At 35.8% G+C, this 13,451-nt stretch overlaps 1 protein-coding gene across 2 annotated transcripts; it reads right to left on the reverse strand.

Annotated features, from left to right (window-relative positions):
• Positions 1-280: 280 nt before the first annotated feature.
• On the reverse strand, positions 281-13,451 carry gpnmb (glycoprotein (transmembrane) nmb). Of its 2 annotated transcripts, none has more exons than XM_079828906.1 (12): positions 13,080-13,451; positions 12,186-12,317; positions 8,942-9,085; positions 8,608-8,781; positions 8,356-8,517; positions 7,084-7,404; positions 6,822-6,881; positions 6,452-6,694; positions 5,690-5,795; positions 3,379-3,602; positions 1,383-1,476; positions 281-1,304 (listed from the first exon to the last, which is right to left on the reverse strand). In XM_079828906.1, the coding sequence occupies exons 1-12, from the start codon at positions 13,147-13,149 to the stop codon at positions 1,169-1,171; spliced, it is 1,866 nt and encodes a 621-aa protein (XP_079685032.1). In that variant the 5' UTR covers positions 13,150-13,451; the 3' UTR covers positions 281-1,168. The 2 variants fall into 2 exon arrangements, with proteins under 2 accessions (XP_079685032.1, XP_079685031.1); XM_079828905.1 differs by having other exon boundaries at positions 8,924-9,085; positions 13,080-13,304.

Consider the following 13,451-nt stretch of genomic DNA (forward strand, 5'->3'; position numbering starts at 1 on the left):
ATTAGCAACATCCCCTCCAACAGTGCTTGTGCGCCCTCACACACCTCCACTTGTCAAATGCCTCTGATACAAAGAAAATAATTAACTAAATAAAGTCAAGTTGGCTCCTAGCAACCAATAGTTTGTGGGGTTTTTTCTTTTTTTTTCCTTGGCTGTTTTTTGTCCATATTGTTGGGTACTTTTAGGTGTATTTGGTGGTGTTAACTGGAAGGTTGTTCCCTCCCTCCCATCCCCAAAAATTTGTTTGATTTCAATTTGTTCAAAAACAATGACCCCTACAAAGGTTGAATTTTTTTTAAATGGGTTCTCAATGTCTAAAAATGGCAGATGTTCATTAGCAGATAGTGGTTTAGATAGTTTATTAGAATATGTTGGTGTATATACAGCACTTACAGGAGTGGTTCATTTCCATAATCATGATTAGCTAAATATATTTTACCAGAAGTGCTGTCAGATTAAATACCCAAGCATGCCTGCATTTGTGATCAATAATACAAATTTCCCAGATTCCTTATTTCATGTTTTATACAAAGAAATTGTTAGTGATTTTCTTATGAAATAACAGCTTGATTACCATCAACTGAAAGACAACGGTCCTTCTCTGAAAAACGTGCGCCAAATTCAATCCCCAAACATTCAAATTCTTAACCATATCAAATTCTTATCCGATATCCCTCTCTTAAATATTCAAAACAAAGTATAACTTCTCAGAACATCATAAAACCCTTCTCACTCAACTTTCTCATCCTGTCTGCACATTAAGGAAACTTCAATGTGAACATGTCAAATCAAATGCCACAAAACGTCACTCAAAATTTGCCCAAAGTGGTCATTTTAAGCTTCAAATCTGTTTTGGGAAAACCAAATGGGACACATTTTCTGTGATAGGTCAGTTAGTAGTAGTTTTAGTCATTTTAGATGATTACTTGTAGATCTGGCATCTGGGCTCATTCATCCCATTACAAATCTTTAAAGCTTGCATGTGCTGTAACTAAAATGCTTTGATTACTTATTCTAGATAAACTGAATAGAAGATGCCAGAGTCATCTTTTCTTGCTGAAAACACTCATCTACAAGATCACTTTTGTTATTTTTAGACTACAGTAATGTGTCAAATAAATAGCAGCTGCTGAAACTGGATGCTGCAACAACTCTGTTATAGTGGCCTTTATGTCAATAAATGGCTTCTCTCCTCGTCGGCAGAGAACAGAGCTGCTTTTAGTCTGCTTAAACTCCCGCTACCAGCATTTCTTTCAGCATCATTCAGCAGAGAGCGTCTCACCGGACGATACACCTTATATCGCCTAAAAGGAATAGAAAACAAATTCAAGAGATCAAGATGCATATGTTTTTAAAATATCAGTTTGGTTAGTGGTACTCACTTGTAAACCATGACGGCAATGAATGCAAAAATGGAAATAAGCACAGCGCTGGAAGACAGAACCACCTCAGCAACATGGGTGGATTTAGGAGAGACTAAAAGGAAGCCATAAAAGATGTAAATATTCATTAGACAATTTTAATGTGTAAGACAAGTCTATAAGTGTTTGATTTAAAGTGTAATATTGGTGGGGACAAAAACAGAAAGTTCATTTACGGCGAAAAGCGACTAGCAATAAATCTAGTGACTTTTTGGACTGCTGGTTAAAGTTTAGTTACTATATCATACTTTTACCGCTGTCTGACAGAAAATATGGAAATGATCAGCTATATATTATATTAAAATAGAGCATGTCACCACGGAATAGGAGTTGGTGCATAACGTCATCTTGCAACATTTAACCTTTGAGCAGGCTTTGGCTACTTTCCATAGGAAATAGTTGGCGGCAACAGCCCTATTCTTTGTAGTGTTAAACAAAAACTATTAAAAATTGTAATTTAAATAAAAGGTACATTTTAGATGAAACACTTAAATGAAAATAAGAAAATTACCAAAACTAAAGTAAAAATAGATAGAAATTAGAGATGGACTATCGGCCACTATATCGGTATTGGCCAATAGCCTATATGTTCATTTTATATTTTATCCTTAATGGCCCGATAAGAAAATTAGTCAGATATATTAAAACTGATAAATAATGGATTATTTCCTTCAGCTGAGATACTTAAGATGTTTGCCATGATGTTTTTGAATTGCTTCAAATATGATTGGAATCTCTTCAAAAAAGGAAAATATGGTTCAGTGCAACATGCAAGACTATCATATAAGCTATGAAATTAAAATGAGAACATTATAATTGTGTGCTTAGGATATGGCTTTTAATCGAGAAACTTTTTGTTTTTGTAATCAGGCTCTCAAAAATTACATACAAATTAGGATTTAGAATTATCGGCCAATATATTGGTTATCAGCGTTCAAATATAAAGAAATATCGGCTATCAGTATCGGCCAACATTTTTATGCCGGTGCATCTCTAATAGAAATATATTTTAAAGGGTTAGATCACCCATCTTAAATTACTCACCCTCATGTCGTTCCAAACCTATTTTTGATGAAATCAGAGAGCTCTGTGTCCCTTCATAGACAGCAATGTAATTTACACTTTCAAGGTCCAGAAAGGTCAACATTGTTAAAATAGTCCATGTGACTCCAGTGGTTCAACCTTAATTTTATGAAGCGACGAGAATACTTTTTGTGTGCAAAAAACAAACAAAAGTAACGACTTTATTCAACTATTTCTTCTCGTCTGTGTCTGTGTATGTTGGTCAGCTGCTGTGTCAGCATCACACGCATGCGTTGTGGTAATCACGTGAACAGCATCGGCCAATGGTAAGCCGGCTTTCTGGCGTAGCTCTGACGCAACTCGGAAGCGTTGTGCTGTACTTACTATGTCAACAGCGTAGGAGACTGACACAGACGAGAAGAAATTGTTGAATAATGTCGTTATTTTTGTTTATTTTTTGCACACAAAAAGTATTCTTGTCGCTTCATAAAATTAAGATTGAGCTGGAGTCACATGGACTATTTTAATGATGTGTTTACTACCTTTCTGTGCCTTGAAAGTGGTAATTAAATTGCTGTCTATGAATGGGTCAGAAAGCTCTCGGATTTCATCCAAAATATCGTAATTTGTGTTCCGAAGATGAATGGAGGTCTTATGGGTTTTGAATGACATGAGGGGAGGGGGGGGGGGGGTAATTAATGATAGAATTTACATTTTTGATGAACCCTTTCGATTATTTTTTATAAAATCAACAATAGCACAAAATAAAATAAGAAAAAAATCTAATTCAAAATAATAAATACTATAATATAAATAATACTAAAATAACATAAATATAACAATATATAGAAAAAATATATAAAAATAAAATGAAAAAAATAATACAGACAAAAGGGAAACTGCATACAAATTGACTACAGTTCTCTGAACTTACTCTTGTCAGGGCTGTTGCCAATTGAGACTGAGGTGGTGGTGGCAAGAGCCAAGCCTCCAGGCACACCCAGCGTGATGTTGACACAGTAATTGCCCGGTGTTTGGAAAATGCGCGTCAAACTGATCTTGCAACCCTCGCCATAAGGGGCCACGTCCTCACACACGATATTCTTGACCTCCCGACATTCGGAGTTGGCCACTATGATGCAGGCCACTGAGGGAACACTGAGAAAAGAAGGAATGATGCTCAATTATATTGGGTGTGATCCAAATGTCGTCTGTGTTTTTGACATATATGACGGTGATGTGCTGTGAAAATCTCAGCTGCAGGGCTTCAAATGCTCACTGCAGATCAGAATCATCTTAAAAAATCCTCTTCACTTTTTGGCTTCTCATATGAAGCACATGATCTTTTGTCTTTGCTTCTTTATATATATATATATATATATATATATATATATATATATATATATATATATATATATATATATATATATATATATATATATATATATATATATATTAGTGCTGTCAATCGATTCAAAAAAATGAATTGCGATTAAAAAATATATGCATATTTTTATATTGTTAATCTCCAAATTAATGTATATTTTTCTCTGTTACGTTTCTTTGATTAACATTAATGACAGACACCACAGCAACTGGTTTATTAGGCTGCAGTCACTTTGAAATCTGCCTCTGCCTCTTTAAGTTCATTTATGATGTTATTTAACTAATTTAAGACTGCAATTATGAGAATACTCGACAAAACGGGTTTTTTTTGGCATAATTCTGTGCTTTTGTTTGTTCAAGCACGAAAGAGAACTATTCTGCATGAATAAGAGCGTGATCATATAATGTAACGCAAGCCTCGGGATGACAGAAAAAAACGGCTGCTGTGTTAACTGATCAGTGCCGTCAATATATATATATACACTCACCTAAAGGATTATTAGGAACACCATACTAATACTGTGTTTGACCCCCTTTCACCCTCAGAACTGCCTTAATTCTACGTGGCATTGATTCAACAAGGTGCTGAAAGCATTCTTTAGAAATGTTGGCCCATATTGATAGGATAGCATCTTGCAGTTGATGGAGATTTGTGGGATGCACATCCAGGGCATGAAGCTCCCGTTCCACCACATCCCAAAGATGCTCTATTGGGTTGAGATCTGGTGACTGTGGGGGCCATTTTAGTACGGTGAACTCATTGTCATGTTCAAGAAACCAATTTGAAATGATTCGAGCTTTGTGACATGGTGCATTATCCTGCTGGAAGTAGCCATCAGAGGATGGGTACATGGTGGTCATAAAGGGATGGACATGGTCAGAAACAATGCTCAGGTAGGCCGTGGCATTTAAACGATGCCCAATTGGCACTAAGGGGCCTAAAGTGTGCCAAGAAAACATCCCCCACACCATTACACCACCACCACCAGCCTGCACAGTGGTAACAAGGCATGATGGATCCATGTTCTCATTCTGTTTATGCCAAATTCTGACTCTACCATCTGAATGTCTCAACAGAAATCGAGACTCATCAGACCAGGCAACATTTTTCCAGTCTTCAACTGTCCAATTTTGGTGAGCTTGTGCAAATTGTAGCCTCTTTTTCCTATTTGTAGTGGAGATGAGTGGTACCTGGTGGGGTCTTCTGCTGTTGTAACCCATCCGCCTCAAGGTTGTGCACTTTGTGGCTTCACAAATGCTTTGCTGCATACCTCGGTTGTAACGAGTGGTTATTTCAGTCAAAGTTGCTCTTCTATCAGCTTGAATCAGTCGACCCATTCTTCTCTGACCTCTAGCATCAACAAGACATTTTTGCCCACAGGACTGCCGCATACTGGATGTTTTTCCCTTTTCACACCATTCTTTGTTAACCCTAGAAATGGTCGTGCGTGAAAATCCCAGTAACTGAGCAGATTGTGAAATACTCAGACCGGCCCGTCTTGCACCAACAACCATGCCACGCTCAAAATTGCTTAAATCACCTTTCTTTCCCATTCTGACATTCAGTTTGGAGTTCAGGAGATGGTCCTGACCAGGACCACACCCCTAAATGCATTGAAGCAACTGCCATGTGATTGGTTGATTAGATAATTGCATTAATGAGAAATTGAACAGATGTTCCTAATAATCCTTTAGGTGAGTGTATGTATGTATGTATATATATATATATATATATATATATATATATATATATATATATATATATATATATATATATATATATATATATATATATATATATATATATATATATATATATATATATATATATATATAATATGCGTTTGTGAAAATCTTACCTGCCTGAGCATGTCACCATGAAGTTTACAGATGTGTTGGAAATTTTGTCAGCCGACACCTTTAAAATCTTATTAGCTGGCAAACTCTGAAAACCTGGAGGAGGTTCTGTAGAAACAGATATAAAAATACATATTAGAAAAATATTCAAGAAAAAACTAATAACGATGTATTATAATATTTTTTAATTATTATATTATACTATATAAATACTTTACAGTTAATACATACCAGTGTTATTTTAGTATCATTGATATACTAATATATTTTTTTAATATTTTGAGTTAGATTCGATTTTTTTATATTTTCTGTTTTCATTTTAAGTTTAAACTTTTAGTATTAGTATTTTTAGTTTAGTTTATTCAGTTCAGTGATTTGAAGGTGCAGTTAGCGATTTCTGAGAAAACTGTTGATATTTTAAATCAACCCAAACAAACACACCCCTCCCTTCATTGCTCCTCCCCCATCATATGTGGACACGCCCCCTACTACTGATTGGCTACAAGTATGTTGTGGTGCTCGGTCTGATCCACTTTCAACAGCGGTTCTAAGTAATCGCTCACTACACGTTTAAAGTAAACGAAAATGAGAAATGTTGCTTTAGATACTAGCAAAAAAGAAGTTTAGTTTTTTTATTTTGAACTTTATCTCAGTTATTGTTCATTTTATATAAGCAATATTTTTTTAATGGTTGTAGTTAATGATAACCCAAAATACATACAAAATTCTTGTTAATTCTTGCTGTGGTCTGACAATCTTCTCACCAATGATGATGATCTCGTCTTCAAATGAGCCCCACATGTGGCGGAAACAGTCTGACTCCATGAAGTGTGTGTGTTTGATCATCGGCGGTGAGGTGGGCTGCTTATAGGTCGAACTGGCCTCAGGTACAGGAGTTGCTGTAATAGATGTCACCTCTGAATCAGTTTGGAATGGTTCGGTTGTTGGGACAGCGGTTGTAGGAACTCGAGGGGTGGTAGTTGGTGAAGGATTGGTGATGATAGGAGCTAGTGAAGAGTTAATGTTAGACATTGTACAAATTATCAAATACATTGTAGAAATGTCCTTTATGTATTCTGTTTGTAGTCATTAATATTAGACATTTTTTGTTGCTACAAATACAACTTGTCTTACCCTTGGTGGTCTCCATTTTGCTAGTGAATGCATGCGTGCCAGGAGGTAGACTAGGCATTGCTGAAACACAAAACACATCTAAGAGAATGCTGTATATTGGCTGGCCTTTAACATGACAGCGGTTTTAAGCATAAGTGTACATTGCTTTATGAGATAAATGGACACATTTTGTCCTGATTTAATAATAAATGTTATATGTCTGGCTTAGATAAGAGGATATCTGTTGTCTAGGCATGTAAAGTGCCTGTGTTGATGAGATTACCTGTGGTAAGAGCCTGTGTAAAGTGCATTGGCGTTGGAGAGGGTGGTGGGCAGGGTACACGGAATGATGCCTCCACTAGGAGCTTGACTGTAACATTTCCAAGCGTGTTGTACGCATGGGTTGCCACATTGCTGTGGGTGACCAACTGGTTGCCATCCCGAAAGTCCCAAATGAAGTCCAATGCATCAGCTGTCTTCAGATAGTTACTTGGGTCGTGAATCTGGACGTTGAAAATCACATCAGACCCTCTGACAAAGACGTTTTTGTCAGTTATGCTGACTGCTGCTTTCTGGGAAATGTTTACAGAGAGTGGAATCTTATCTGAATGAAAGAAAAATCGAAAATTGATCAATAAAAGTTGAAGGGGTTTTAATCTTCATATATGATTGATAGATAGATAGATTAGTTAGATAGATAGATAGATAGATAGATAGATAGATAGATAGATAGATAGATAGATAGATAGATAGATAGATAGATAGATAGATAGATAGATAGATAGATAGATAGATAGATAGATAGATAGATAGATAGATAGATAGATAGATAGATAGATAGATAGATAGATAGATAGATAGATAGATAGATAGATATTAAATATTAAATATTATACTATAATAATAGCACAATAACAACCAATATTATACGTGTCATTTTATCATATTAAATATATACAATCAAACCAAAAATGATTCAGACACCAGATATACTTTTTTACTAGTGGGTACAGGACACTATAGTTCATTTATGTAAGTGAGGATAGCTAAATAAAGTAAACTGTGACATATTATACCCAAATATTCTCCATACAGTGGACTATCAGTAAAATTGATCAAAATGTGGGACCAAAATTATTCAGACACTTTGACCTGACTATGTTTGGCTTACGTGTTTTTTCTTTAATTGCTAATGCGCCCTTTTACACCACAGATGGAACAAAATGAAGCATTGCTTGGTAATTGGTTGACCTAAATTGGTATTATCTAATTGTGTTCTTAAATTTAAAAGCTGTCAGCTAATTGGTTGATTGTAATCCATTACATACCTTTCTATCAAAGTTATCTGACATTATCAAGACGACATTATTCTGACAGTTCTTGTCATATTTTATTACCATTTTCTAAACTATAGCGAATAAACTGTGATAATGAGAGAAAATGTGGAAGGTGTCTGAATACATTTTGGTTTGACTGTACATAAATTGTATATCAAGGTACATTTATGATCCTGTACATAAATATTATTAAAACAGGAAGAAAGTAACTGGCAGACCTGTTACGAAGAACACAGTACTGTCCGTAGAGAGCGGGCTGTACTTCCTGCGCTCACGTTTACGATAAACCATCACTTCCATCACACCAGCTCCAAATGTCATGTTAGTGGTGTTCAGGGTCAGATGGGAGGAGGAGCCATCACATGTCTCAAAATACTGGCCTGTGAGGGGAAAACCACAGGATGATGGTACATTAGTGTGGTTACACACTGCGTGGATATCATTTGAGTCAGCGAATGGCTGAAACTCACCCATGGTGTGCCACACATAGACGTAACCTCTACGTCTCCAGTCATTGGTCTGAGGAAAAGGCTTTCCATCAGGAAAAACATTGCACCTCTTCAGATCTGTACACTTCCCAAAGCCATAGTCGTCCAACCAGGATGTCCAGTTAAACACATACCCTGAACGCACCTGCCCATTAGCTGGAGAAAAAAGAAAAGTGGTTGAACAAATGAAAACAATTCATTTCTTTCTTCTTCGCAATATGTAAATGCAACCTTTTGAAATACAGCACATTTTTTTACACTTGCAATTGTGCATAGAGATGATAGGGGTATGAAGCACCTGAGGCCTCCATCATACCGTCGTCACAGTGCTCGTCATACACCAGGTTGCCATTGCTGTCCTCCTTATGGCATGGTGGGAACTCCAGAGCTGCAGTGAACGAGACGCACGAGCCGTTCATTGCAGGGCTGTCGCTCGTGAGGCGCACCTTTGGTGGTTTGTCTGTGATGTTCACGAGAGAGAATTGAATGATTAGTGTGTGGAGTCATTCCTGTCATGCAATACACTTTAATATACACTTTTATTCCTGTCATGTTGTACATTTTTATGTCCCCACACTCTCAGAAAAAAAGGTGCAAAAGCTGTCACTGGGGCGGTACCTTTTCTCACACAGAGAGGTTTACACACAGAGAAAATTGGGTGTCAAAAATGTACCTTTAGGGGTACAACATCTTGTTGCTGGGGCAGTACCTTAAAAGGACATATTTGTACCTTTTTTTTACCACAAAAAAGTTCATAATAGTACCTTAAGCTACTAATATGCACCTTTTAGGAGTAAAAAAGATGTCCTTTTAAGGGTACAGCCCCAGCGACAAGCTGTTGTACCCCTAAAGGTACATTTTTCACACCCTTTTTCTCTGTGTGTACCTAAAGGGTGCATATTGATACCTTATAGGTAGCCTATATATTAGTACCTAAAAGGAACAAACCTGTACCTTTTGGAAAGGTACCATCCCAGTGACAGCTTTTGTACCTTCTTTTCTGAGAGTGCATTTTTATGATTGATATTTTTTCTCCAAATGTATATATAGATAGTTAGATACATTAACATATTGTAAAAAATAAGAACATTCAAAAAAATAAGAATCTCACAATTTTAAAGATGGAAATTATAAAGGGAAAAAATGGCAATTTATCAAGAAATATTCAAGTTGTTTCTTTTTTACATTCCTCTATTCAAAATGTTTCAAACACAACTGTTTCTTTTGAGTATTGTTTAAATTGGTAGTCATATTTTTTATTTAGGTTTTTCCTGTGGCCTGGTATGGCTTTCCATCTAGTCAAACTTTTGTAATATCACTTTAACTAATGTGATCATCTTCCTCCTGGACGTAAGTGACATCATTTTGATGGGAAAACTTCATCACAAATATCTGTACGTAGGGTGTGCATCTCAATTAGCTGCCTAGTTCAGTAGTCAGGGCACTGATCAGGGAGTCGGCCATTTTAAGTGCTGTCTCAGTCGCAAAATTCTTCCAGTGCACTGAAATGTTTGCTTCTTAAAAAAAATCTTTATTAAAACCAGCATCAATGTTCACGATGGCTGTATCAGAAATCACATACTTCACTATATAGTAGGCAAAAAACAGTGTGTGACAAAAGTAGTGTGTCCAATTTCAAAATCCCTGGATGACCTACTACTTCTGGCGAGATTCTGAAGGACACTTTACTATCCCATGAGGCCACGGAAGAAGATTTATGAATGGCAGTGAAGCAACTTAACTGAGGAGGTAGGTCACAACATGGCAACATGTAGTTCATCCGGATTACATTCATACTTTATAGAACACTTTTTTAGAAGGCGTGAAGTAATTAATTATTTAAAATAAGCACCTACTGAAGAGAGTAGGCTATATTCGATTTCGGACACAGCCCCTGTTCCCTTAATGGAAAAACAAAACTAACTTATTTAATTATAGATTAATTATTTAATTCAGCATAACCATACATTGCTAGACAGGTGAACATATAGCTAACATTTATCATTTATTTATGGATAAAATGTTGCCCGTATAGCCTATGTAACAAGCAAAGTATTAATCATAATGTACTTTAAATAATTTTTAAAAAGAAAAACCAATATCAGTTCTGTTGTTCATAAACACCAGTAGTGATGATGTACAATGAGGACATTGTCATGTCACCGGAAATATCAGAGTCATCATTGTCCCAATGTGTAGTGAGTCAGGGTCCTTACTGTCCTTACCAGTGCCAGAATACACGATATGCTGATTCACAACAGAGGGAGCTAGGGAGCTGATTGAGACGCACCCATTGGCAATTTGATGAATTCTGTGATGTGTGCTATTAGTTGGCTTGACTCACTCTAACACTTTTCATTATGTTTGCCAGAAGTAGGCTGCAGAAATTGTCCTGATATCACAATTATTAAATTGGGTAATATTTATCTTGTATCCACTGTGTAAATAATCATATTATAATTAATACACTTTGAGTGTTTGCCTGCACTCTTAAAAGTTTTTTTTAATGATTGTTCCATGAAGAACCTTTAACATACACTGTAAAATCGAATTAGTTAGACTTACTTGAAAAAAGCATGCAAACCGATTGCCTTAAAAAAACCAAGTAAAGTGAAATAGGAATAGTATGTTGTGCTAACAAATGCTGAATTTGTATAGTTCACTTACACAAGAGTTCTAGTGGCTAAAAAATAACTGTAGAGAGTACTTGATCTTTTAATTTAGGCTTACTCTTGACTTAGTTTAGCTACCATAGCCGTTTTGCATGCTGAATGTTGAAGTCTGTGTGTGACTCAAGCATGATCAGCTGCAAGATATTGTTACAAATATAGAGGGATTATATCAACTCATTTAAAAGTTCCACAGTTGTTTATGACGTAAGTGTTAGCAATACAATTGTAAATGATCGTTATATGACAAAGGGAAATATTACATAGGTTAATTTTAAAAGATGATCTTAATTTCTGACTCATTAACTATAGTTAATTATTCAGTCAGAAGCTAGGTCAACTTTTAAAAGCAACCTATTTATTACTTCTCTTCCTTTGAAACCAAATAACTGTGATTTCTTGTTGCATCGCTGCATCAGAAAGAGAGTTTTAATAATATAAATGTTCCAAGTGCTCAACCAAAGTGAACACTTATCACCATAATGGTAAGTTTTTTTTTTTTTTTTTTGCTTAACAAAATGGCACTCAAACCAATCAATTAATCTTAACTTGTTTTTTCTGAGTAAACAAGGAATAGTATGTGAATAGTACAGATCACTAGATTTTTTCAATTGAGTTAAGACACTAAGTAAAGTTAACTAAAAAGTGTTAGTCAGAATCACTGTTGGATTTTACAGTGTACACTGAAACTTTCCATTACACAATATATATATATAAATCACACTAAGAAAAACACATTTGTTTGTTTGTTTAAGAACTATTCACTGTAAAGTTCACTGGAGAACCAAAAATGGTTCTGCATCGCTGAAGTGTGGTGTACACTTTTATAAAAATTATTTCATGTCTAATTTACTCAAGATCAACTTAACTGATATTTTGCAGAATTCTTACCATGTCTGCGAGTCAGCTGTGGTTTGATGGGGGGATACAGGTATTCGTCCCAAGGGTTCGTGTCTGGTTCCCATCCAGGGATTGGGAATGGAAAAGGGAGCTTGTGTTTGTGAGGGAACATGTCACCATAAGCTGCACACATGAAAACAAATAGTTTTAAAAGCATTGTGAATGAAAATAAAGCTGTAAAACTGACCGCTCCATTACACATACATTTCTTCACTCAACATGGAACTATTTCATGTAATTAAATGGACAATAATTTACATTATTTAGTCATCTGAAATTGTATAAACAGGGAAAACTGAGCTGTTGTCTCACAGGGAATTTGTCACTTTCTACTGCTATCTACAAAAACAGGTGAACATAAAACAGGTAAAAAAAAATATGACAAGACTTCCATTCTACATGATACTTTTAACGAACTCAAATATTAAAGAGGGACAAGAATAGACTAGATGACATATTCGCACATTCTGGTGGTCAACGAAATATTCACGAGACTGGCTCTCACGCAAGTAAAGTAGCCTAATTAGTTTCATGAGACTGTAGCGCGCGGACGAAAACAGTTATTCCAAACACAATATAAAACATTTTTAAGTTATAGCAATAGCCTTTCATATTTTTTTCCTGAACTCTATTTACGTTTTGAAATATAATTTTACGTCGACTTTGGGGGAATTTAGAAATGACAACCAGGAATCTTTTACACTCTATAAAATAGGCTAGTTTTTGACAATCAAAGACAATCACGTATCATTATTATACAAAAAAATTGCGGACAGGCTAATTGCTTCAAAGCTTCAAAATGTAACAATTATAAACATTCACTGCTAAAAAAAAATTATAATATACTCTCGTTAAATCGTTAAAAAAGTTAGACTAGCTACTTACTTTTTTTGCTGTTCGTTATAGGAACAAACAATGCCCAGGCCAGCACAAGTAACATTTCCAAATGCTTCATGTTGACTTTTTCGGGGGGAAATACAAATGTAACTTATCAGATGTCTTTTTTTTCTTGTGCCCCGTATGCCAGTCCAGCTGCGCGTCCCAGACCCCTCAACTCTCTTCTGCTCTAGCTCATCTCACAGTCCAGCACGAACTCTAATTTAATACAGCAATCATGTGACGTTTCTGTAACAAGAAGCATCTGATTCTTAATTAAGATCTGCGCGAGCTGAGAGGAGACCTCGGAGTCTCATGTTGGCTTGACCCTTGTTGCTTTTTCCTTGTATTTCGAAACACAAGCTATTTCGAAATCATCTT

This window comes from Gobio gobio (genome assembly GCF_949357685.1).
Source record: "Gobio gobio genome assembly, chromosome: 11".
NCBI lineage: Eukaryota > Metazoa > Chordata > Actinopteri > Cypriniformes > Gobionidae > Gobio > Gobio gobio.

What these genes read in the sequence shown, in the direction of transcription:
- gpnmb (XM_079828905.1), bottom strand. Translation starts at nt 13,149, where the DNA reads ATGAAGCATTTGGAAATGTTACTTGTGCTGGCCTGGGCATTGTTTGTT. An exon ending in CGGTATGATGGAGGCCTCAG is followed by an intron (nt 8,782 to 8,923) that starts GTGCTTCATACC and finishes TTTTTTCTCCAG; the next exon opens with CTAATGGGCAGGTGCGTTCA. An exon ending in TACACAGGCTCTTACCACAG is followed by an intron (nt 6,882 to 7,083) that starts GTAATCTCATCA and finishes TTTGTGTTTCAG; the next exon opens with CAATGCCTAGTCTACCTCCT.